Genomic DNA, 27571 nt, shown 5'->3' on the forward strand with positions numbered 1-27571 from the left:
TTTTAATTACATAAAACAAAAACAATCTTATGCAAAATTGGAAGACAATGTATCCTATGAGGAGGGTAATCTTTATAAATTCTCGTCAAGCATAAAAATCTATCTTGGCGTATGGGTTTTTTGTTTTATTTTGGTAAAACACACCTAACAAAAATTTTACCATCTTTATCATTTTTAAGTCTACAATTCAGTGGTATTAAATATACTCATAATGTTGTACAGCCATCACTGCTATCCACCTCCAGAACTCTTCATTTTGTAAAACTGAAACTTCAGACCCATTAAACAGTAACTCTCCATTGCTTCCTCTCTTCAGCCCCTGGCAACCACCACTGTGCTTTCGCTATATAATTCTGAATACCTGAAGGACTTTACCTAAGTGCAATCAGATAGCGTTTGTATATCAGGGACTGGCTTAGTTCACTTACAGACAGACTTGTAATAAACTAAAGTTGGTTATAATTAAAACAGATTCTCCTTTTAAAAGTAATTTGTAGTTCAGACGGCTCTACAATGGCACTGACTAATATAATCACACTAGTCAGTAAAGTGACTTCCAGAACATATGCAACATTATTAAAATAAGGCAAACACAAATCAGAAAATTATTGTGGGTCAATCTTATTTCTTTCAAAGAAATTCTCTTTTCCTTCTGGCTTTCTGGAAGGCATCTCAATAGAGGGGAAGGAAAGTTTTCCAGCCAAGCATTCCAGTTCATTACACAGGACCTCAGGCAAGGAAAATAGCCTTCTTGAACCTGTGCTGTTACTTCAACAGGAAAACATGGAGAAGGAAATGGCAACCCACTCCAGTATTCTTGCCTGGAAAAGTCCATGGACAGAGGAGCCTGGCGGGCTGCAGTCCGTGGGATTACATGACTGAGCATGTGTGCACGAGGGTGGAGGGAGATTGGTTGGTAGTAATAAAGAAATAGAACTAAACAAACAAACAAAAAACCAGGAAAACAATACCTGCCACAAAGGGAAACTGTAGAGATAAGTAAATTAAGTCCCACCACATCAAAAATGCTCAGTAGAGGGCTCCCCTCGTGGTCCAGGGGTTAAGAGTCTGCCTGCCAATGCAGGGGACATGAGTTAAATCCCTGGTCCAGGAGGATACCACATTCTGCAGAGCAACTGAGTCCATGCACAAGTGCTGAGCCTGCATCTAAAGCCTGTGCTCCGCTGCAAGAGAAGTCTGAGCACCACACCTACAGAGCAGCCCCCGCCCACTGCAACTAGAGGAAAGCCCGCGCAAGGCAACAAAGACCCAGCACAGCCAAAAAATCAACACTCCTTAAACAAATGCTCTATAGATGATGGCCCCACTCACCACCCCCTCTGAACCTCTAAACGCTGTTAACCTTGCACAGTGTGCAGGGAATCCGCTCACCACGGACTCCTAATTAACGGCGTTCACACAGAACGCGCCTCAGTACACTGGGAGTCTGGACCAGCAGGAGTAACCTTCAGTTTACACAATGCCAAAGCGTCTACTTTAACACCAGCAGTTACTCCTGTTCTCCAACTGCTGCAACAGAGAAAGGCTTAGGGCTTAATATCAACTGATCTAAAACTAAAATGTATCTTTTCCTAAACACATGTCCAACAAAATTTAACTAATTAATATCAAAAAATGCAGAAGAAAAGTTAACCTTTAAACTATAAGGGTACATTTCACAATAAATTTGTCTGAGACATTTCACCAGGAAGCTACAGTCCTAAATACCAAAAGGTCCCTGGTGTTCTACTTTTCCCAATGTGACCTACCTCTAAGGGACTTGACTTCAAACTTTCTCTGGGCTCAACTAATCTCTGCCATGCTCAACAATATAAGAATTTTGGTCAGTCACTGCTATGAGCTACAGCGGACACAGTCCTTTTAAGAGAAATTCTTCAAACATATTTCCACAACAGAAGCAGGGTAAACACCAGGCTGAAAAGCTTGAGTCAGCCCTTTAAGTTATGCAAAATCATCTCAAACTCAACATCTGCTAGCTTGCTCCTGACCTGTTCTTACTCAGAAACAGACTCTTGCCAGTCAATACAGCCTGCCAGGTAAACTTTTTATAAGGTTTCCTCACATAAGAGGCAGTCCCTCCATTCCACGCATTCTAGAATTTATCCTCAAATTAAGCTGGATCATCAGAAAAATCCCCAGACAGTATCAACTATCTGTTTCAACGGAGTGCACTTTAGTGCCATTTCCTTAGCTTTTATCCAGAATTCCACAGAAAGACAAGAGTTTTGAAATGTAACACTGTATTTGATATTGACAGTTTCTACTGCATTTCTTTGTGTCTTATGTAATAAAGCTCTAAGTGAAAAACAATTCTCTTAAAAGAATAACATTCCCCTTAAAATAGCATAGCTTCTTCTGGGAACTAAATACAGTAGTTCCCTTTGCAGTTTCAGCTAACTGCATCAGCCCCAGTTCCAAATACTGCACAGAAAATTTTACAAACAAAATTCATTAATTTTACACCGCACACCATTCTGACTAGTGTGAAGAAATATGGCGGGGTCTTGAGACCGGCATGTCCAGACCATGTGAGCTACTCACCCATGACTACAGGAGAACACCCAGCGTCTGGTGGCAGCCAGCACCACCTGAGAAGCCTGGCGCATACTCCCACGGACAAGGAGGAACTGCCCAGCTCCACTTTGCCTTGGCTGTGCCTCTGAACCAAGCTCACTGCTCAGCACTCAGACGACTGTACGGACCCTACAGACGACACACCTGTGATCTACCGCTCCCTCTGTGGAAATGCACAGTCTTCCTATTCTGATTTCATTACAACTTACTTACTTTCATTCTGTTCTAATTACAAGCCACATTAAATGATACATGGTGTAAAATTTTTAAAAATTAACTCCTATTAAAAAAATTCTTCTTCCCACCCAGTAGGAACTCACTGCCAATTTATTCACTAACAAAAAAGACATTTTTACCTAACCTGGACTCTTCCTTTTCCTGGTTATTTACTTCTGTCCACCCTACAAGGACCAATTTCTCTTTTTTTTGGCCACGCTACATGGCTTGCAGGATCTCAGTTCCCTGACCAGGGACTGAACCGGGCCCTCAGGAGTGAAAGCACCAAGTCCTCACCACTAGACCACGAGGGAACTCCCTGCAATGACCAATTTAAGTCTCTCTACTTTTCCACAGTATCTTCACTGACTACTTAAGTATCATTGACAGCTGAACATGTATATCATTTAACCTGTGCCACACAGTTTAATACTTATATATACACTATCTTGTACCAATGATTTTATAGTTTATTATCATTAGTCTGACCTGATTACAAACTATTTGAGCTAGTCCCTTGGTCCTAGACTTATGTCAAGTAGGAACTAAAAACGTACAGGAATATTTGACATCAAAATCAAACATCACTGTCTCTGTGATGAAGACTCAAAGGATTACAATGTATAACCCAACAACCTTGCTGGGAAGAAAGGACACAAGAAAGGAGACAATAAAATGAAACTTATTAACAGATTCAGAGGGATTTGTAAAAGTTATCAGCATATTTTGAGGCTACCTCAAATACTTTAAAAGGTTAAAAGAAATAAAGAAAATGAGTAGTCATTTAATGGAAGAGAGTAGGAATACAGGCGAACCACATACACAGGACAGCAACAAGAACATTTATGGTGCCAGCCTGTGATGGAGGAAACTGCGGAGGAGGGATGGCAAGAGTAAGACCTCAACCATCATCTAATGTTCACGAGGGTCTTCACCAATGTCTGAATCACAGAATTTTAGATCCAAAAGGGTCAAGGTTAGTCCATCCATCTCATATGAAGCATATGGGACTTAGCAAATTTAGATGACTCGCCCAGGCACAAATAAATTATATAGAAATGATATTAGAAAGTAGACATTCTGATAAGAAACATTATTACTAAATTCAGAAACATATGATTACAATTTCTGAAGTATAATGAATGAAAAATAAGTAATATATGAATGCCTTATTTGCCATCTGCCTCTTTTAGGAAAATCTGCATGCCTAAAACATATACACATCCCCACACCCATCACACCACTCCCAATACCACCACCATGCCACAAAGAAAATGACAATAATGTCTTGGTTACCATATGCCTCATCCTGTCAGATTAAAGAAAAGCAGCTGATTAAAGGCATACCTATTCTCATGAGACTAATGTGATGCTAATTACACATGACAAGTTGTCATACTTGATAATAAGCCATGTGGAAAACCTAAACCAGTAAAAAGTCTACTGCTGTCAGGATACAAAAGGCTATTTCTTCAGCTAACCAATGACATAGACAGATTCACTGATTTTCTTTTAATCAACCCCCAGTCCACCCTGACTTTCAAAAGCACATCGTTTAATCAACCCCCACTCCACCATGACTTTCAAAAACACAGAGCTACACACAGGACCAATGCAGCATAAATCCTGCACTATAAATCAAGAAAAATATTTCAAAGACAAACAAACTTTATCACACTTAAATCCCACCCACCTCAATGTCAAAGAAAAGGTCAGGTGAGTCAGCAACCATCATATTCCAGCCCCGAAATGCACTCAAATGAGTATCAGATCAACAAGCTTAGAACTGTTGTATGTATGGCCTAGACCTCTGAGCAAGAATGTTTTCTAAATCTATGGTTCCCCAAACTGGGGCACATTAGAAGTACCAAGAGAATAATAAACAATAATGAAGCAATAATTAAAAATACAGGTTCCCAGGCCCCACGGAGCACCTGGTCCAGCAGGTGTGGGGCAGTGCTCCAAGATCGTTGTTTTGATAAGAATGCAGACATTCAGACTAGACAAGAAAGTCCAGTGAGCACCCACTCAAAGTCCGGGTTCATAGTAGTCAGGATTAAACATCTCCTGTTCCTCATAGAAAGACTGAGAAGAAACTTACACAGCGCACATCCCCAGGAATAGGGAACTGTGAACCAGAACCTGGGATCAGATTACAAGACTGGCCTGAAAGCTGAGCTGAGATACTCCCCAAACTGACCTATGGAGTCAATGCAATTCCATCAAAATTCCAACTGCCTCTGGAAGTGGACAAGACAGTCCTGAAATTCAAACAGAACTGCAAAAGACAGAACATGGTCAAAGCAATTTTGAAAAAGAACAAGGCTGAAGGACTACTCATACGTCACAATTTCAAAACTTACTACAAAGCTGTAAGTAGTCAACATAACGTGGTAATGGTGTAAGAACTGACATACAAACAAGTGGAATCTGACAGCCAGAAATAAACCTATATTTGAGGTCAACTGATTTTTGATAAGGGTAAAAAGATATTCAATGAAGAAAAATATAGCCTTTACCACAAATGGCACTGGAGTAACTTGATATTCTCACATAAAAGCGTGAATCTGGAGCTCCACACTTCACATAAGATAATTAATTCAGCAAACAACAAGGTCCTACTGTACAGCACAGGTAACTATACCCAATCTCCTGGGATAAATCATAATGGAAAAGAATATAAAAAAATAACGCATGTATGTGTAACTAGCTCACTTTGCTATACAGCAGAAATTAGCACAACACTGTCAATCAACTAACTTCAATTTTTAAAATGTTTTAAAATTCCTAAATGGTAATAAAAAAATTAATTCAAAATGGATCAAAGATCTAAATTTAAGAGCTAAAAAGTGTAAAGCTGTTAGAAGTAAACAGGTGAAAATGTGTGTGACCCTGGATTAGGCAACTGGTTCTTAGATATAACACCAAAAAACTAGAAATCAAAGAAAACATAAACAAGAGTCCATAAAAACTTTAAACTTCTGTATGTCCAAGAAAAGACAAAGCACAGAATGGAAGACACTATCTGGAACTATATATATATATATCTTATAAGGGTCTGCTATAAAGAAGTCTTACAATTTAACAACAGAAAGACAAATTTTAAAATGGACAAAGTATGTGAATAATATTTCTCCAGTTATACAAATGGTCAGTGAGCACATGGAAAGATGTTCAGCATCATTAGCCATTAGAGAAATGCAAATTAAAACCACAATGATGGAGAAGGAAATGGCAACCCACTCCAGTATTCTTGCCTGGAAAAGTCCATGGACAGAGGAGTCTGGCAGGCTGAAGTCCATGGGATTACATGACTGAGCATGTGTGCACGAGGGTGGAGGGAGATGGGTTGGTAGCAATAAAGTGGTAGAACTAAAAAAAACAAAACAAAACAAAAAACCACAATGAGCTACCACTGCACACCACCACGATAGCTACAAGCAAAAAAATACAGACAATAGGGACTGCTCTAGCAGTCCAGTATTTAGGGCTCTGTGCTCCCAATGAAGGGGGCGTGGGTTCAATCCTGGGTCAGGGAACTAGATGCCACATGCCACAACTAAGAGTTCACATGTCTCAACTAAGAATTCACATGCCTCAACTCCTGCACATGGCCAACTAGGGCCCTGTGCTGCCAGATAAGTAAAGAATATTTAAAAATAAGGACAACAGCAAATTTGGCAAAGAAGCAGAGAAACTGGAACACTCATATACTGCTGGTGGAACAGTACAGCCACTTTAGAGGACAGCTTAGTAGTTTCTTACAAAGCTAAACATACTCTTACCATAAAATCTAGCAATCATGCTCCTTTATATTACCCAAATGAGTTTAAAACTTACATCTATACAAAAGCTGCACAGAATGTTTATCAGAGTTTTATATGTAACTGACAAAACTTGGAAGTAACCAAGATGTTCTTCAATAGGTGAATGGATAAACAAACTGTGGTACGTCCATACAATGAAATACTACTCAGCAATAAAAAGAAATGAGCTACCGCAAGGAGATACCACTTTTGACTCATTAGGAGAACTGCGACAAAAGGGCAGAAAACAGTGATGGTGAGGGTGTGGAGAAATCAGAACCCCTGTGCACTGCTGACTGGGCTGTAAAATAATGCAGCAACTGGGGAAGAAAGGGTGGCATGTTCTCAAAACATTTAAACATAGGATGACCCAGCCATTTCACACCTGGGTATATGCCCAGAAGAATGGCAAGCTGACACTCAGACCATTCATACTCGAATTTGTATCACTGCGTTATTCACCACCGTCAAAAGGTAGAGATAACCCAATGTCTACCAGCCAGATGAATGGGTAAACAAAACAAGATTTCTACACACAAGGGAACATGTGTTAGTCACTCAGTCGTGCCCGACTCTTTGCGATCCCATGAACTGCAGCCCACCAGGCTCCTCTGTCCATGAGATTTTCCAGGCAAGGATACTGGAGTGGGTTGCCATTTCCTTCTCCAGGGGATCTTCCCAACCCAGGGATCGAACCCAGGTCTCCTGCACTGCAGGCAGCTTCTTTACCAACTGAGCTACAAGCGAAACCCCACATGAGTCAGCCTTAAAAAGGAGTAAAAGTCTGAAATACGCTGCAATACAGGTGACCCTTACAGACACGACGCTAAGCAAAACAAGCTGGACACAAAAGGACAGATACTGTGTGATTTCACTCCAACGAGACTCAGAGACAGAAAGGAGAACAGTGTTTGCTTAGAGAGGGAGGGGTGAGTAGAATGGGGGATTAGTGTTTAACAGCTGAATGAATATCCAGCCAGCACCACAATGACATGCATTTGACAGTCCCATTACTAATTAACAGATACCTACTATTACTAATTAACAGAACCTACTCTCCTTCCTAACCTAAGACATGTCTTACTGAATCCCTATTAATGACTACAATATCAAGCTGCTCTGTATTAATACAAGCAAAGCTGAACATAACAAGTTGTTACTCGGGATCACATACACAAGGCAGCAGGACTTCTGCTAGTCAGAATATACAACGTTGAACATAATCAACACAAACTAATGGAGTCCAGACGAGCTGCCAACTTCTGGAAAAGCACAGAGTTAACTATTTAAGGAGAAGTTATGTGCCGAGCAAATGACTCATTGAGGAAAAAATGAAAGACATTTCATGTGACAGAAATCTTGAGTAATGAATAGGGCCACCTTCTTTAGCCTCTTCTTCTCACACCTATTGCTTCATGAACTTGAAACCAAACCCTAACCACACTGCACCAATGCACAGTGGAGGCTCTATTTATAACTGCACAGCATAGAAGGGAGCTCTACCTCAGGCTTTAGACAATAAACTGGAGAGCAAACCCGCAGAGACAGCAATTAGAGCCCAAGTTTTCCTCCTATGAGGTTAGCATACACATTTGTATTCACATACAAATACTGTGTACTTGGGCTTAAGGAAACAATTTAAGGGTAACAAACAAATTTCAAAAACAAAACAAAAACACCAAAGCAGGTAACCTTCTCAGATCCTACAGTATTTGGGTAGAAAAAAAATGCTATGCTTAAGCAGAAGGAAAGAAATTAATTAATACAGGCTTATATAAATGCGTACGGTTTTTACAAACTTAATAAATCACAGGGCTTGAAAAGGCCTGGTTTTTGTGAACCATGAAGTTTGTTACAGTTAAAAAATATCGTAAGTAAGTGGAATCTGGGTAGGTGGGAACATATGTATGTATTTGGGTAACCAACTCATCTAGTTTGCCCAGGACTTCCCCAGTTTTACTCAGTCCTGGGCCAACTGGACAGTTGGTCACCCTAATGAGCATGCAGGGGAAATACACTAATGAGGACAGGAATCTAGGCTGCAATAATAAAGCCAGTGACTTCAGCAACTTAACCCAAAGGTGCATCTCTCCTGTGTGCTCCATGTCTAAGCTGGAGACGGGAGGCAAGAGGACTGTGTCCTACAGTGACTCAGCCGCCCTGCCTGAGGGCGGCGGTGCTCTCCTATGACCGCGCCCTCAGGAACACTGCTCCCCCTCGAATCAGCCTACACACACCGCAGGCAAGGGAAACACAGTGAGAAGGCACACTGGCTCTTAAATGCCACAGCCTGGAAGGGACACAAGCTCCAGCACCTGAGTTTCACTGGCTAGGACCAGTCTCATGACCCTGCTTAGATGCAATTTCCTTCATGCCTCAGACAGAAAGAGAAACAGGTTTGGGGAATCATCAGGAACCACTGTCACAGGAATCCAGAAAAACATCCACTTCTGCTTCACTGACTATGCAAAAGCCTGTGACTGTGTGGATTACAACAAACTGGAAAAATTCTGAAAGAGATGGGAATACCAGACCACCTTACCTGCCTCCTGAGAAATCTGTATGTAGGTCAAGAAACAACAGTTAGAACTGGACATGCAACAACAGAAGGGTTCAAAATTGGGAAAGGAGTATGACAATGCTGAATATTGTCACCTGCTTATGCAGAGTACATCATGCAAAATACTGGGCTGGATAAATCACAAGCTGGAATCAAGATTGCTGCGAGAAATATCTACAACCTCAGATATGCAGATAACACCACCACCCTAATGGCAAAAAGTACAGAGGAAATAAAGTCTCTTGATGAGGATGAAAGAGGAGAATGAAAAAACTGGCTTAAAACTCAACATTGAAAAAACCTAGATCATGGCATCTGGTCCCACCACTTCATGGCAAATAGATGGGGAAAAGTGGAAACAGTGACAGACTTTATTTTCTTGGGCTCCAAAATCACTTCGGACAGTGCTGCAGTCATGAAATTAAAGATGCCTGCTCCTTGGAAGGAAAGCTATGACAAACCTAGACAGCGTATTAAAAAACAGAAACATCACTTTACCAACAAAGTTTTGCAGAGTCAAAGCTATGGTTTTTCCAGTAGTCATGTATGGATGTGAAAGTTGAACCATAAAGAAGGCTGAGTGCTTAAGAATGGATGCTTTTGAACTGTGGTGCTGAAGAAGACTCTTGAGAGTCCCTTGGATCAAACCAGTGAATACTAAAGGAAATCAACCCTGAATATTCATTGGAAGGACTGATGCTGAAGCTCCAATACTTTGGCCACCTGATGCAAAGAGCCGACTCACTGGAAAAGACCGTGACGCTGGGAAAGACTGAGGGAATGAGGAGAAGATGGGTTAACAGAGGATGAGATGGTTGGATGGCATCACTGACTCAACAGACATGAGTTCGAGCAACTCTGGGAGGTAGTGAAGGACAGGAAAGCCTGGCATGCTGAAGTCCATGGGCTTGCAGAGAGTCAGACATGACTTAGCAACTGAACAACAACAACTGTCACAGGGGCAATTCAGCTCGAGTGAAAAAACTAATCGGAGTAAGCATGGCTCATTGACAGTCTAAAGCAACAGGAGCCAGGAGATACAACAGGTAGTGGGGTCTTCTGTAGGACAGACTGAGGGAAAAAGAGCACCTGTGGGTTCCTGATGTGAGAGGTAATGTAAGGAAGTGCAGCTTGCTTGTGGCCTTCAATTTACATGATGGAGAACACAGGAAATGAAGGAGAAAAATCAGAGGACATTTCCTTCAAATCCTGAGGCAGGATTTAAAGGAAAATGGGAAAATCATCATGAAACTGGAACAGTTAATAATAGTAGACAAAGAAAGAGGGAAAGAAAGAGGAAGGAAGCAGAGATGAGAGGTAAAGGATGATTCCAATGCTTCAAGCCTGGAGAGCAGGTGGTTAAGGCTCCGCATTTCCAATGCAGGAGGTGTGGGTTCAAGTCCTGGTCAGGGAACTGAGATCCCACCTGCCACATAGCCTGGTCAAAAGGAAGGAAGCAATTATCTGAAAAAAGACCAATTAGTCTGTCTGGGACTTACTCACTTGGCTGAATCTGAGGTGCTGAGGTCAACACTGCAGAATTACTATCACCGTTATGCTAACTGAGATTCTATTGACAACTCCCTTAATCGGGTGTTACATGAAACAACAGATGGATTTCACTGCATGTAAACTGGAAGGGTAGGTGGCTGGAGGGTGGTGGCCTGCAGGAGCCCCAGCGTCCCTGTGTGTGCCGAGCACGACAAACTGAAGGCTAACTTGCTCTGATCGAGCCCTCTCCACAACGGGCAACGAAAATACCTAGGCAGGTGCAGTGACCACATGACTGCTCACTCCTTTTTGGTTCTGCAGTTTGACTCTGGACAATTTACAAAGGTAAATAACCGTTAGAGGTGGGGGGGGGGGGGGAAGCAACATCAGAACTGCTCTTCACTACCCTCTCCACAAATCATGTGCAGAGTTACCAGACCCACCGCAGGTTGAGCACATGCAGATAGATGGTAGACGCCACCCAGCACACGTGTACAAGGCGTGTGCCTGCCAAGAGTCAGTTATCATTTTCCCAGCCTATTTATTATATTGGGAATACTGGGACTTCCTGGCAGTCCAGTGCTTAAGATTCTGCACTTTCAATTTGGGGTGGGGGTGGGGGGCAGGTAGATCCAATATAACCAGTAAACAGTATAACCAGTAAAGTTATACTGGTCACTGAAGTGGTGCAATTGGCTTAAAATTACAGATATCACTGAAGTATGATACGTAGTGAGGCTTGCTGAAAGTAAAATTACATGTTTTGTGAAGCTGCTTTTAAAAATACCACCTAAATTTAGGTGTGAAAGAAACAACTGTAAAAGATTTAGAGGGAAAAAAATCATAAAAATCTAGAATGCCTCTTCAATGAAACTACAAGTGCTTTTATGTGCTTACTCCACTTTAAGCATAAATTTAAAAGTGCACATAACAGATATGGAAGTATAGTTTATGGTAGAAAGAGGACATGGAATTCCAATCAACAGATTCAGAAAGAAAAATGCCTTGACCATACACCAAAATTACTAAATGTACATTTATTAACATTTTTATTAAAATTTCTTATAACAACCTCTTTGTTTAGAATTCCTTCTTGCCTTGACTTCTTCAGTAAAAGCCCTACTACCAGTGTTAGTGACCTAGATAAAAGGGGTCCTATAGTAAACCAAAAACTGTATAGCAGTCTATCATTGTTTAAAAAGATGAAAACATTTAGACATGCAATAATGGAGATACAATACAGAAACATGTAAACATGATAAAATGGTGGGAAAAAAAATCACCATAATCACTGTAATCAATTATTACAACTATTTGAAAACTATGTAATAGTGCTCAGTTGCTCAGTTGTGTCCACTCTTTGTGGTCCCATGGACTGAAGCCTGCCAGGTTCTTCTGTCCATGGGATTCTCCAGTCAAGAACACTGGAGTGGGTTGTCATTTCCCTCTCCAGGGGATCTTCCTGACCCACTGATGGAACCCGTGTCTCTTGAGTCTCCTGCATTGGCAGGCGGATTCTTCACTACTAGTGCCACCTGGGAAGCTCTTGAAAACTATGTGAATATTGAGTAATATCAGAAGACAACAGAAAGTAAAATAGCTGCTGAGTTTGGTGAAATAATAAATTAAATATATGGTATATTATTTAAATATTTAAATAATAAATTAAACTTTAGTAGGAAAAAAAATTTCTTTTATTGTGTCTTTGAAGCTATTTTGATGTAATTTTGTGTAAACAGCTACTGAGCTCAGGGAATTCAAAATATGATTCAATGTTTAAAAACACAACACACCCATGAGTTATATGTCAGCATTTACGAGCTCTGTTAAGACATCTCTGGTCATCCCTATAGTTGGAATGGCTACGGGAGCCCGTCTTTTCTAAATCTAGACAGGATACTTTCTTGAGCTAAAATAGCAGCAGATAAGAACTACCTCCATGGCTACAGTAAAATCTGTGATGAGAATATTTAAGAAGATGATGTTACATGTTAATAAAGAAGACTAATTCAGACTCTAGTAACTGTTTTAAGCTTTGTCTGGCAAATTAAAATATACATAACTACACAATACAAAGAACTGTGCTAAAAACTCTCTGAGAGGTTAATCCACTGTTTAAATCTAATATCCTTACTACTATATAAAGAACAGATAAATAAGAACCTACTGTACAGCACAGAGAACTATAGTCAGTATTTCGTAACAACCTAGAGGATGAAAGAATCTGGAAAAGAACTAACATGGATCTATCACTGAACCACTGCTGCAAACCTGAAACTAATACAGCATTGTAAATAAATTATACAACTAAAAAACCTTAATATTCTTGAAAAAAACAGAATTCAAAGAACTTGTTATAAGCTTTAAAAATAATTATTTAATTCTAATCTATATCCTATTAAGTACAAAATCTCTAAAGGCAGATGTATTTCTATTTATTTACATGTATTTAGTACATCTTTTACCTCTACCAAAGGCAATCATTTAAAATATTGAGCTCCTGGGCCTCCCCTGATGGTCCAGGGATTAAGAATCCATGCTTCCACTGCAAGGGGCACAGGTTCAATCCCTGGTTAGGGAACTAAGATCTCTTAACCCATGTGGTGCAACCAAAAAAAAAAATCAAGTTCTGAAAAAAAAATTAAAAGTCATGCTTCTGGCAATGGATCAGGGGTTGAGAAGGGACAGAGTGAAGGGTGAGTCTTCAAGAGCTGACAGCATTCTTCATTCTCACAGCCATGGCTATACAGTGCTCAGACACACATTTTGGCACACATTAATTATTACTACTTAATTCAACCACAAGCTGAAGACGATACCTTGGGGTGAGGAAGGATGCTGCTCCTGCAGCTTCTCCTGAGAGAGGAGTCCCAAGTAGCTGAGAACCACGTACTTCGTTTCATAGTGAAATCCTAGAGGCACGGTAGTTGAGGACGCCATGGGGGTGGCCAGCAGAGCTCCGAAAATGTATACTTACAGAGGTACAAAACCTAAAACAGAAAAGTATTTTTTTAGTGTACAGTTCATTACAGGCCGGGACATCCCGGGTGGCCCGTGGTTGGGAATCCACCTTGCTAATGCAGGGGACTTGGCTCCATTACTGGTCGGGGAACTAAAACGCCACACGCCCCAGGGGCAACCGAGCTCTCACAATACAACTAGAGTCCAACTAGAGAGTCCGTGCGCTATACAGGACTATTCTGAGTGCCACAACTAAGACATGATGCAGTCAAATAAATAAATAGTTTTTTTTTTAAAGTTCGTTACATGCCAACACATTCTCGCATTAACTCCAACCATACAACTAAATACCAAAATAAATATTTCCCAGGCTTCTCCTCTCGGTAATCTTTAAAAAACATAACCTCAGTTTACTTCCAGTAGGAATGCATGTATTCAGATTTCAGGTCAAAAGCACATTTCCCTTTCTGTCTCCCCCAGTCACCCTACTTTCACCTGTGTGGCAAGAACAGGAGCTCTGCCCTCTTTACGCTGCACGGTGCCCCCAGCCAGCACGTTCTCGTTCTTAACCTATTAAAGCCTTCACATTCCAGCAGGGCCCAAGGTGCACAGCTGCGGCTGACATCTCCCATCGCCTCCGCAGCTTCGTGCGCCATACGACTGGTCTGAGCCCGAGCAGTGAGAGAAGCAGCTGTGTGCAGTGGGGTCCTCTGGACTTGAACTATGACGATGGCAGACACCTCTCCGGGGGGCAGCATAAGACAGGAGACCTGGGCCCGACTGACGCTGTGGAGCAGAGCCGCTCTGCCCGCCTGCACCGCTTGCCTCTGAACTGCTCCTCAAGTCAACCTTATTCTGAATCTCTTCAGAAGGTACTTTAACTTGTACCCTAGTCAATGCGAGTCCAACTCCACTTCTCCACTTGGACCCAACAGCTGTTTTACCTACCATGTACCCCTGTTTTAAAGACCTACTCTTTTGGCAACTTCCAAATATACCACGCAGAATTACATATACTATGCTCACCAGACTGCAAGTTACAGGCTCCGGATTTACTTATATCACAATCAGTTTGTATCTTTTGACTCCTACTATGTATCTTAAGGACTTCCCTGGTGGCTCAGACGGTAAAGTGTCTGTCTACAGTGCGGGAGACCTGGGTTCAATCCCTGAGTCGGGAAGATCCCCTGGAGAAGGAAATGGCAGCCCACTCCAGTACTCTTGCCTGGAAAATCCCATGGACACAGGAGCCTGGTGGGCTACAGTCCATGGGGTCGCAAAGAGTCAGACACGACTGAGCGACTCCACCACATGTATCTTAATAGTCATTGCAAACCAAACTGTTTTATTAAGGTTTCCAAATAATTGTTTCCTACTTAAAGCAATGATACAGACTGTTTTAAGATTTTAAGAAATATCTGATAAAAGAAAAACATTCAGATAACCAATAATAGGAAAAAGAGACAGGGAATGTTGACAAAATTTAAGATCTGTACTAAACAAACTAAGATAAATGAATAAACAATGAAGAAAGTATGGAGAATTTGAAATACACAGAATAAAAGAGTGACTATATAAAGAGATTAAAAAGAATGAACATAAAAGTCTGGTTTCAAGGGGAGAAAGGAGTCTGAGAACAGAGACAAAGGGTCTGACAACTCTTCAATTTGGTCACAACGAAAGAGACTTAAGCATGCTTATATTCAGTGAGAGCCGATGAGAAATAAAAAGAGAGCAAGGAATAAATTACTAAGTTCCAAAAGAGAGGAGGAGAACTGAGGAAATCAATAACAAAATTTAACCTTTGAAAAGTCTCAGAAATTTTTGTTAAGAAGAACAAAGAAGTACTTATCTTCTGAATGCTTTAATTTTTTTTAAAAAATGAATGTTCTAGAATTTGTTACAATCAAATTTCTTGTATTTATCCAGACACCCCAGTACAGCACTATTTACAACAGCCAAGACATGGAAGCAACCTAAATGTCCACTGACAGAGGAATGGATAAAGGTGACGTGGTGTTTACTCTCTCACACACACACACACACACACACACACACACATGCATGCATGGACTGGAATATTACTCAGCCATAAAAAAGAATGAAATAATGTCATTTGCAGCAACACAGACACACCTAGAGATTATTACACTAAGCGAAATAATTCAGAAAGAGAAAGACTAATACTCTATGACATGACTTATATGTGGAACCTAAAATATGACACAAATGAACTCATCTACAAAAGAGAAACAGACTGGCAGACACAGAGAACAGGCTTGTGGTTCCTGAGGGGGTGGAGGGAGGGGTAGGATGGATTGGGACTTTAGGATTTGCAGATGCAAACTATACTATAATGGATAAACAACAAGGTCCTACTGTACAGCATGAGGACGTAGATACAATTCCCTATGATAAATCATAATGGAAAAGAATACGAAAAAGAATGTGTATGTATGTATAATAATCACTCTGATGTACAGCAGAAATTACCACATAGAACAACTGACTGGTTCAGTTGGGAAAGAGTACAACAAGGCTGTATATTGTCACCCAGCTTATTTAACTTCTATGCAGAGTACATCATGTGAAATCCCATGCTGGATGAATCACAAGCTGAAATCAAGATTGCTGGGAGAACTATCAACAACCTCAGATATGCAAATACCACTCAAATAGCAGAAAGTGAAGAGAAACTAAAGCCTCTTGATGGGGATGAAAAAGGAGAGTGAAAAAGCTGCCTTAAAACTCAACACTCAAAAAACTAAGATCATGGCATTTGGTCCTATCACTTCATGGCAAATGGAAGGGGGAAAAGTGGAAACAGCAACAGATTTTATTTTCTGGGGCTCCAAAATTACTTCGGACGGCAACTGCAGCCATGAAATTAAAAAACACTTGCTCCTTGGAAAGAAAGCTATAATAAACCTAGACAGCATATTAAAAAGCAGAGGCATCACTTTGCCCACAAAGGTCCACCTAGTCAAAGCTATGGTTTTTCCAGTAGTCATGTATGGATGTGAAAGAAGGACCATAAAGAAGGCTGAGTGCTTAAGAATGGATGCTTTTGAACTGTGGTGCTGCAGAAGACTCTTGAGAATCCCTTGGATAGCAAGGAGAACAAAGCAGTCAATTCTAAAGGAAATCGACCCTGAATATTCACTGGAAGGACTGATGCTGAAGCTCCAATACTTTGGCCACTTGATGAAAAGACCCGACTCACTGGAAAAGGCCCCAATGCTGAGAAAGACTGAAGGCAAAAGGAGAAGGGGGAGAAGGAGGATGAGATAGTTAGATAGCATCACCTATTCAATGGACATGAATTTGAGCTAACTCCAGGAGATAGTGAAGGACAGGAGCCTGGTGTGCTGCAGTCCATAAGGTCGAAAAGAGTTGGACTGACTTAGCTACTGAACAATAACAGAAATTCCACAACATTGGGAATCCCCTGGTGGTCCAGTAGTTAGGATTTGGTGATTTCACTGCCCTGGCCCAGGTTCAATCCCTGGTTGGGGAACTAGATCCCACAAGCCACATGGTGTGGGAAGAAAAGAGAAAGAAATTAACACAACATTGTAAATAAACTATACTACAATAAAATTAATTCTTAAAAAAATTCCTTGTATTTATCAGAAACACATATCTCTGAAGACACTTTTAATTACACACCAACCCAGATGCTACAGACAAAGCATCTAGGATTTTTCATCTAGTGCTCTTCAAATTTCCTTAGAAATCCCAACTGCCTAACCATAAATGCCATCTTTTGCCATAAATCCGACCAAAGAGTTGGACATGACTTGGCGACTGAATGACAAATGCCATCATGATTTCATAATTCTCATAATTTCATAATTCTCCACCTTCCAAATTCACCATACTATTCACAATGAAGTCCTCAGCTATAGTATACATGTCAGTATCCATACATCCACACGGTTGATGAAAGATTCTATTACACTCAATCATTCTTCATGATTCACACTAAGGAAGAAGATGCTCGCACACATTTAAGTCATTTCAGTTTAGCATATAGTCTTTAAGCTTCACATGTGTCTCTGACATCCTAGTCATAAACACAACACACCCACAGGTTAAAACATCCATCCAGCTCCTCTAACTCTGCCTAAGCTGCCAGTTTCGGAGCAGTGGAGCAGCTCGTTCAGGTGATGGGGCAGGCAGACCTCAGAAACACTACTATGTGTCTACAACACCGGGAATATAGCCAATTTTTATAATAGCTGTAAATGGAGTATAACCTTTAAAACCTTGGAATCACTATGCTGTATAACTGTAACATATAATATTGCACATCAACTTCAATTAAAAAGACATGCTACTTTATGTCCAGTGAATTTCTACTCAGTTACAATTTCTCAAAGGCACTGAGAATATGCCAAGTGTACACTCCACAGCCCTGCTGCTGGGTGCTCTCAAAGGCACTGAGAATGTGCCGAGTGTACACTGCACAGCCTCACCACTGGGTGCTCTGGGAACAGGGCACCCACTCCCTCTGCTACTCTCTATGCAGACTAAAGTCAGCATGCTGAACCAAGGGCTCCTGCATTTCTAACACATACCACAAATTCCCCTTGCACGAGACCTCCACTGCTGAAGTACTGTCACAGAAATCCTCCACACTAGAAGGAAAAAGTAGCAGTCTCAACTTAATTGATGGAGAGACAGAAGTAGACAATTTATCTGCCGAAAATCAGAACAGCTCGTTGACAGCACAACCACCTGGCGGAGAGCACTCTCCTCCGTTCCAACCTCACAGGCCTGCACCCTTCCAATACATACCTCCTGCAAGCCTGGCAGCGTTCGGGGTGAGAGGACACAGAAGTGAAAATACTCCGACTAATGACAATGGGAAGAATCAGTAGAAAAACAAGGCAATGTCCCAAATATCAGACACCCAGAGTACCGAAAGAAGCAATTTTGTCGACTTTGAGAATGGGGTGGTGGTGGGGAGGGAGGCGGACAGGTTAAAGGAAAAGTAAACATGCTCTGAGCCCACCAGCTACAGTTTTCCTGGAAGCAGGGGACCACGCTCAGGTCCAGCCCACTACTACCTCATCGACCAGAGGATGTTCCTGTCTGAGACAGCACAAGCTTCTTTCCAATAATGAGAAAGACACAGCCAATTTTACTCTTTACATTCCATCTAGAACACCTAATTCAAATTAGGTGTAAGTATTCTTGGTGTCAAGAAATGATTAAACCAAGAATGATCTTCAACATAAAAACTCCTGTTTTTCTGCACAATTCTAACAAGCTATTGAATACAGCTGCGTTTTGCCCAGCCTTACAACTTTAGTTAGTTCCTCTCTCAAGTTACAGGTAACTGTCAGCGAGATGGATGGCCTGAGGAAGCTCAGGGTAACTTAATCCTGTGTTTATACATAGGTGATCCTTCATTAACAATGTCAAACCCACAATCTCACAATAAACAGTTTGCTCTTCCTAAAACTGGATTTCTACTAGGAAGACCAGTGCAAATGCCAGGACAGCAGTGTAGGAATTGGGTATAGTGTATGAAGGGTAGCCAGAACGCCTACAGCAACCATTAGATTCTGCTTTAAAATCTTATGAAAAGCAAATCTTCAACAACATAAGTGTCTTGCAGTTGTTTCCCAACCTTGTCTCATCATCACCACCTTGGCTGCTATTACAGACAAACTTCTAACACCAACCTCAGAAATACTGACTTAGAATATCACACCTATATTGTATTTCTCAGCCCCACAGAACCATTAACACAAACACATTACAATTTAACATAATGTATTTACATTATTTTAGGAAGCTTTGTTTTTAAGACCATTTCCTCTCACCAAAATAAAATGGTAACCTTATTATATTGTTCAATACTCCCATATGGAGTTGAGTAGATCTATAATCCCAGTTTTATAGAAAGAAATGTGAAAGTCCACAGATAATTCAGTTACAAATGAAAACTCTGGAGTTTTAAACATTAACAGAGTTTCTGATTCCTAGACTCCAGTCCCATTGGTGATTTGAGTGAAGACTTGTTTTTAAAGCTCCAGAAATGAACATGAACTCCATTAACTTCATTTTTCTTTTCAACTTCATCTTTTCAATCCATACTTTATTAGTTCTTACAGAATTCTAGAACTTTCTCACAAAGAAAAGTTACATAATCCTAATAAATATTGTGAAACCGCAGAAATTTCACTGGGTCCAACTGAGAAACTCAACTAAGCATTTCATTTTAAAATTCAGCAGACACTAAATTATTTTAGTGTACATTATCACTTTCCAACTGAAACACACCTGACTGAAGACGCCAGTTCAGTCCTGTGTTAAGAACCATCCACAAAGGTCTCCACTCAGCAGCTGGCACGTGAAGATAGTGTGCTTACAGAGGAACGCCTCCCTCTCACTCTCCCCACAAACATGTAGTCTGACTTTCACAGTAAGTAATCAGGCTTCCCATGTGTGCAGATAACGTGCAGAAAAGGGAGACATAACTGTCAGCTTCTCTGCTCCACTCCTAAGTATATGACAGAGAGAAGAAAACACTGCCCTGGCAAAAAAGTTCACATGAATGGTCACAGCAGCAGTATGTAACAGTCCAACTGTGGAAATCATTGCCCATTAACTGATGAATTTGTGCAATATTATGTGGCCATAAAAAGGAATAAATTGCCAATACCTGCTATGACATGGAAATTAAAAAAAAAAAAGCCAGCCACAAAATCCCACATATTGTATAATTCTGTTCCTATGAAATATCCAGAATTGGCAGATCTACAGAGACAGAACGTAAAACAGATCTGCCTGGGTAGGAGAGTGTGGGGATAAAGAATGACTGCTACCGGGTACAGTGTTTCTTTTGCGGCTGTTGAAAACTGCAGTGATAGTTCTACAGTCCGTGACTATACACGTGAACGACTTGATGGTACCTCAATAACGCTGTTTAAAAAAAAAAAAAAAATCAGCTACTCTAAAAATAGCCCCCTCCCTTCAACCCTGTTAATACATATTAATTAAGAACTCTTGGTGACCACTCATGTGGAATAAGATATGCGTCAAAGTTTGAAAAACCACGATAAAAAAGCAGGACGGCAGGACCACAGTTAAAACTTGTTTTGTATGTCTAAAATGTTTCAGGAAAGAAACATATTCTTAAAACAATACTCATTATTGTTGCAAATCACCTGTTCTAAAAGCTTAGCCGAATAAGATATGGAGTAAATATTGATTAACTGATGTGCTAACCAGCACCTTTTCTCTACAAAACGGGTTGGACTCGACCACATGTATCCTTAACGGAACTGAGCTATGGGGATATAGGACGGCATAAGTAAATTCAACATTTGGGAAGGAAAAAAAAACAAAACAAAACTGAGAATGGTACCTGACCAATCAGAGTAAAAAGATTTCAAAGTCCCTAACGGTCTAATATCAAGTGAAGCAGATTTCACAGTGGTTTAAATATTTGCAATTTACGGTGTTTAAGTTTATCCAGCTGCGTATGTGAGCTATCAACAGTTCACTATCAACACAAACACTTGCTTAATTTTCTGGGTGACTGAAGACAAAAAAAAAAAAAGAAGGTACTAGAAGGGTGTGGCAACTCATCCAAGGTCACACAACAAGTCAGGGCATAGACCAGCATTCTGGTTTGGACCAAACCTCCCGGGGAAATCGCACTGACAGTTTCCCAGGACTTGTTTTGCTCCAAGTCGTAAATTAAAAAAAAAAAGGAAGGAGGGAGGGAACCGTGTTTCGCTCAAAACTTGCAGAGACAGCGAGCTGGCCCCGCGAGGAACAGCGCTCGTGCGGGCAGCGGGCAAGCTCCGCAGGGCGGCGGCCAGGGCCCAGGACCTGCGGGCAAGCCTCGGCCTGGAAAGTTCGAGCACGAAGGAAAAACACTCAGGGACGCCCTGAGATGGTGGGAGAAAGACCAAAGGGAGAGACCACTTAGGTGTCTCCACGGGTGGGAAAACTGAACATGTGACATAATAGTAACAGCAAATGACAGCGGCGTCGGAGCCGCCGGGAGAGGGACCGAGAACCTCAGGGAGAAGCCGCGACCCGGCTGGCGGGCGGGGAGCCAGGACTCGAGCCCCGCGCACGCACCCCTCGCCCGAGGCGCACCCTTCGCCCGCGCCCACCCTCGCCCAGGCAAGTCTGCAGGGCAGCGGGTTGGCCTCGCGCCCTCAGCTTCTCACTTCTTCGTCTCCCGCGTCGGCCTTCGGACGCCTCCGGCGGCGCAGGGAGAGGCCCCGGCGCGGCCTGCCCGCGACCCTATGCCCCTCACCTGGCTCAGGCCCCTGCAACCCGAAGAGGTGAAAGAGGCGGCGGCAGGTGCTCCACACACGAACCCGCGATTCTGGCAGCGGCGGCGGCGGCGGCTCCGACCCGCTGCCCTAATCTACCGCCGCCGCCATGTTGGCGGGTGAGGTCACCCCGGCGTGCTTCCGTCACCGCCGGCGTCTGGGCGGGGCGCGGGCGCGCCGCAAGAGGGCGGGTCCGCCCTCCGGAGCGGAAGTCTGGACCACAGAGGTTTCTGGGAGGCCTTTTCTCGCAGACGTGACCCGGAAGGACCACCCTCTCCTGGCCTCTCCACTTGGAGAGCAGCTCTCTGGTTCCGCCGGTGGCGGCGGCCGCAGGCTGCTGAGAAGGGAGCGGACTGGGATGGGCCCACAGTCGTGGGTGCGGAGGCTGGCAAAGCCTGCGGGAGCAGCTGCAGGAGCAGCGTGTGTGTAGGCGAGCCGGCTGACGGAGCGTCGGGTGCTGGGAGCGCCGGCGCAGCAGCACTGAGGATCTAGGTCTTGAGGGTGCGGGGCGGTGGGGGCGGCGTAGCGCCGCGAGGAAGTCTAAGTAAGGGAGCCACGGTGTCTGCGCGCCTGACGCGGCCCGGAGGAGGGCCGAAGGGTAGAAGGCCTTTGGGCAGTGCTTCTGCTGGTGGGGTCAGGGGTTTCTTTCTGGGGTGATGAAGATGTCTTCCGGTTGATTGTGCTGGTGGTTGAGCAGCTCTGGATACTGTGGAAGCCATTTAATTGTATTCAGTCTACAGACTTCAAAAAGATGAAATGTATGTGAAGTATATATCTCAATAAAGCTGTGAAAAAAGAAGTGATGAAAACCTGAACTGATAAGAGGGTGAGTGGCGAAATCCAAAGAGGGTTGGAGTTAGTGTCCTAGGAGGCTTTGGGCCGCCGTGATTGAGGACTCGGGTGGTGCCTTGGCAGTGAAATCGGATAGATTTGCCTAGAAGAGACTTAGCTAAGAAAAATATCAATCATTCCTTAATAGTGTCTGTTAATTGGGCCATGTTAGACTTTCCCCAATGTCCACGTAATGGCTCTAACGGTTTTTGTTTTAAACCAGGATCATGCATTGCGCTTGGTTGTTAAATCTTTTAACGGTCTCTTAGTCTTAATTTTTAAAAAGTTGACTAAAAGTTTGAATTGTACGGAAATTACTCAGCAATAAAAGGGACCGCTGATATATGTTACAATATGGATTAATCTGAAAATGGTTATATTGAGTCGAAGAAGCAAGACTTAAAAATGTACACATGCTTTGTGATACCATTTAGATGAATTTCAGGAATAGGCAAAATTAATCAATGGTTATAGAAATCAGCACTGTTGCCTCAGAGTGTGGGATTGACTAGAAAAGAGCTCTCACTAGGGTGATGAAAATAGTCTTCATAGTATGGTGGTCACACAGGTGTCAGGACTCATCTAATTGTACTTCATAAGTCTATGTGAGGTAGGAGATAGATGGGCTCCAGGTTTGACATTTACAACTGGCCTCCTATTTGCATTTCATGAGGCAGGAAGAAGTGGGCTGAATTCAGATTACCTACTTAAAACTAGTCTCCTGTTTGCCTTCCCTGAGATGAGAGATAGGTGGGCTCCAGCAGAGGGATTTACAATCAGCCTCCTGTTTGCCCTCCAAAATGGAAGTAACAACAGTCATAGCAATAGTTAGGGTAATAATATGGCAAGGACAAAGAAGGGCAAAACCCTCTCTGAGTAAAGGATTAAGAGATCTCTGCCCCCCCTGTTTTTGGGGACAAGTGATACACTTGATACATGCCCAGAAAGGCTCCTTGGGGTCAAAAGTCAAGGGATAATTGTAGGCCATAATGAGTCTTGCTCCTCCCAGAAGCCTTCGCTTTGAGATCTGTCTTGACCGAGGTGTGCCTGCAAACCCCAGGGAGGGTCCTGAGACAAATCAACCTGAGAGGGAACAAACGAGATGATTGGCCTGAGGGAAGACAAAGACCGGGAAAACTGCCACCTTATAAAGGATTTAAACTTAACCAAAGACATGTTACTCTCTCTGTCTGAGTTCCCCTATGTGCCTTTCCCTGTGTACTTTTCTTTTCAATAAACTTTCTCTTTTTACATTCTTCCTCGCCCGAATTCATTCTTAACTAGTTAGAGAGGGACTAGTGACTCTAGACCTAACTGCTGTCCCCTGTGGTCCAGTGGTTAGGACTCCCTGTCCAGGAAACTAAGACTTTGTTTCCAGCTCCTGTTCGTTGCTACTTACTGCTCCTGTGTCCGAAATCATATGCAGTTCATTCTATGTAAGTTAAAAAAAGTCATGTAAAATAATTCTGTGTAGTAGTTTGCCAATTTGATATATGGTTAGGTAAATTTTGGACTGTTTTCAGCTTTAGGGTTTGTTTTCACCCCTTTTCTAAAAAGTTTTTGAATGTACATAAAGATAGCATAGAGGCCAATGGAATTGAATAGAAGGGTCAGAATGGTCCTTTATTGCTTTGCAACAGAGACCAGTGGGGGAAGGGATAGTCTTTTCAGCAAACAGTGGTAAAATAATGTCATCCTTTTACAGAAATTAATCACAAGCAGTTCATGATTTTCAGAGGTTTTGGGGTTTTTTTCCCAACAGATCTTAAGTGACACAGAGTCCTAGACTGCAGCCTGATGTGATTATAAAATCTAAACTCTAATTATACTCACTTTATTTATTCTCACTCATCAGTTGTTTACTGAATGCCTGCTACTACCAGGCCGTGTGCTGGATGCCGGGAAAAACCATGACATCGTCTCTGTTGTGAAGCTGACACTTTCGTTGAAAAACCAGATAAAAACAGAAATAAAAGGGGGGGAGGAGCTTATAATTGTGGCATATCCTGAAGTAAACAAACAAGGGACAGGAATAGAAAAGTAAGGTGAGAGGGCATCGATGGAAATCTCTCTAAGAAGGGGATATTTTGAGACCTGAAGACTGATAAACAAGCCAAGGGGCAAGTGCAGGAAAAGATTTTCTCAGGTGAAAAGCTTGAGAACAAACCAGTAAAGCTTTGAACTGATGAGAAGGGGAAGAGGAGTGATGAGATCAGTGAGGAGGCAGGGCCGGTTCAGGCAGCTCCCCAAGAGCACATGGGAGCCACAGGAGGTTATAAACTGGGGAGAAATTAGAGGTCATTACTTTGTGCCATGCGGATGACTGGTTGGAAGGGGCACAAAAATGTAAGCACCTATGTTAGACTTTCACTACTTTCTGCCATCATTTTTTTCTTTTTAAAATTAATTCCTCAACATTCAAAGACATGACCTTAGTTTTTCTCTATGTGTGTCCTCCCCAGCAGACAAACTGAAGTCTTGTCTATTTTGGTGACTCAGCTTACAAATAAACCACAGACTGAGGCCTTAGCTTGGGAGCAGGTTGGACAAGGAGCATATAAACCGTCTCTAAGTGACTAACCTGAAAGGAATTTAGGTCAGCAATTTGGGTGAAGCCATAAGATAAAGAACCTGCACCTGCCAATGCAGGAGACAAAAGAGACGTGGGTTCAACCCCTGGGTCGGGAAGATCCCCTGGAGGAAGAAATGACAACCCACTCCAGTATTCTTGCCTGGGAAATGCCATGGGCAGAGGACCCTGGCAGGCTACAGTCCATAGGACCACAAAGAATCAGACAAGACAGCACATAAATAAATAGGCTTATCTGGGAATGGGATTTTTGGAATTTGTCTGAAAAGCTGTTTTAATAAAACTTCTTCACAAGACCTAAGCTAATATGGGAGGAAATTGAATTTGGAAAACCACCAACTAGTTAATCTTGGTGTGTTACTCCTAGTAACTTTCACTTCTGCTTCACTCTGTGAACTTTATTTACCTGGTTCTTATGGGGAGAGGGGGAGCTGCACAAAAGGGAATGTTAAGTGTATCTGTATCTTTTATTTAAAAAGAGAAGCCCTAAGGCAAATGTGACAAATGCTGATTCTCAACTAGATGGTGGTACATGTACATTTCAATTATTCTTTGTACTTTTCTGTATTTTTTAATGTCTGAAAATAATAATCATAAAAATCAGCACACTGTTTTCCAAAAAACAAAAGCAGTTATCTGGATAGTGCCACATCTGTCCCAGACATTAATTTCATATGTGATTAGACACGTACTAGGTTTTTTTTTTTTAAATATTTATTTGATTCGTCTTGGTTGTGGCACTCAGGATTTTTTTTTTAATTGCAGCATGTGGGATCTCATTCCCTTACTAGGGGTTGAACGCAGGCCCCCTGCATTGGGAGTGCAGAGTCTTAGTCACTGAACCACCATGGAAGTCCCAAGACATATATTAGTTTGCTATTCTCACTCCTCAGCACCAGGTATTTGCACAACATTGTAAAAATAAACAAGAGGAGGACTTAACAGGAGGAGGACTTCCCTGGAGGTCCAGTGGTTAGAACCTCATGCTTCCACTACAGGGAGCATGGGTTCCATCCTGGTTAGGGAAGCTCTGCATGCTGCATGGCGTGGCCAAAAATAAAAAGGAGGGATTGCAATCCAAATGAGTGAAGACCATCTCATCCTGACCTGGTCTTGCATTTCCTGCATTGGCAGATAATCTTTACCACTATCTGAGGTTATTGATATTTCTCCTGGCAATCTTGATTCCAGCTTATACTTCTTTCAGGCTGGCATTTTGCGTGATGTACTCTGCATGTAAGTTAAATAATAAGAAGGGTGACAATATGCAGCCTTGACATACTCCTTTCCCAATTTGGAACCAGTCTTGTTTCATGTCCACGTCTCACTGACCCCAGACCAGTTGAAACCAAAAGGTTGATAATGTCAGCCTTCACCCAATCAGAACAATGTCCACGGGCTGATCACACCCTTCTCCTTGAACACTGTAAGACTACTCACTACCCCCTCCAGGGCAAGATAGTTTTGAGGGCATTAGCCTGCGGTGGCCCCTCCTTTCTTGGCAAATCAATAAAAAGTTTTTTACTTCATGCAAAGAAAAATATATGTATATATATATATATTTTTTTTTTTAAATCACTTTATCTCTGAGATTTAGTCTGGCACCAGTGAAGAGGCTGAATATCTGCAACAAGGGGAAGCTAAGGAAATGGATTAAGCCGTAGGCTTTTGTCCACACATCAGCGTTGGCTAACAAATTATATAAGGTACCCCAGAAAGGCAAAAAGGCTACTATTACAGGAACCAGTTTTTAGGGGCGCTCAATTTTCTGTAAATGTAAAGCTCCTCTGTGGGGGTGTGTGTGTATTAGTCGCTCAGTCGTGTCCGACTCTTCGCGATCCCACGAACTGTATAGCCCGCCAGGCTTCTCTGTCCATGGAATTCTCCAGGCAAGCATACTGGGGTGGGCTACCATTCCCTTCTCCAAAAAGCTCCTCTAAAAACCTGTTAATAAGTAAAATATTGACGCTTTTGCTTCCATTAGGGCCGAGACAGTAAAATAAATTCTGGCTGGCAGAAATAAACGTTTTTAAAGACCATAGTCTACAAGACTCAGCCAACAGTCAGACGCCTGACAGGGAACAGATCTATCCGACCCCCAAGCCGGCTACTGGGAAAAGCCGGTGAGCGGTCACGAGTCGACGACGGGGGCGGGGCAGGACTTCCGGGCTGCTCTCTCCCCACTGGCTGGGCTGCCAGGCGTCCTGTGCAGGAA

At 42.3% G+C, this 27571-nt stretch overlaps 1 protein-coding gene across 3 annotated transcripts in view; it reads right to left on the reverse strand.

Annotated features, from left to right (window-relative positions):
* BCL2L13 (BCL2 like 13) overlaps positions 1-22068 on the reverse strand; it is a 50050-nt gene extending 27982 nt beyond the window's left edge. Inside the window, exons 1-2 of one of the 3 annotated variants that reach the window (XR_009689732.1) lie at positions 21917-22067; positions 13488-13658 (exon numbers count right to left, since the gene is read on the reverse strand). Coding sequence is in view for 2 of the 3 variants with exons in the window: in XM_061124614.1 (XP_060980597.1) it covers positions 13488-13608 (121 nt within the window). In the remaining variant the exon portion in view is untranslated. Of the gene's footprint in view, positions 1-13487; positions 13659-21916 lie in introns of all 3 variants that reach the window. The other 2 variants (XM_061124614.1, XM_061124615.1) reach the window with 2 other exon arrangements.
* Between the last annotated feature and the right edge of the window lie 5503 nt (positions 22069-27571).

The sequence above is a fragment of the Dama dama genome, chromosome 22 (assembly GCF_033118175.1).
Source record: "Dama dama isolate Ldn47 chromosome 22, ASM3311817v1, whole genome shotgun sequence".
NCBI lineage: Eukaryota > Metazoa > Chordata > Mammalia > Artiodactyla > Cervidae > Dama > Dama dama.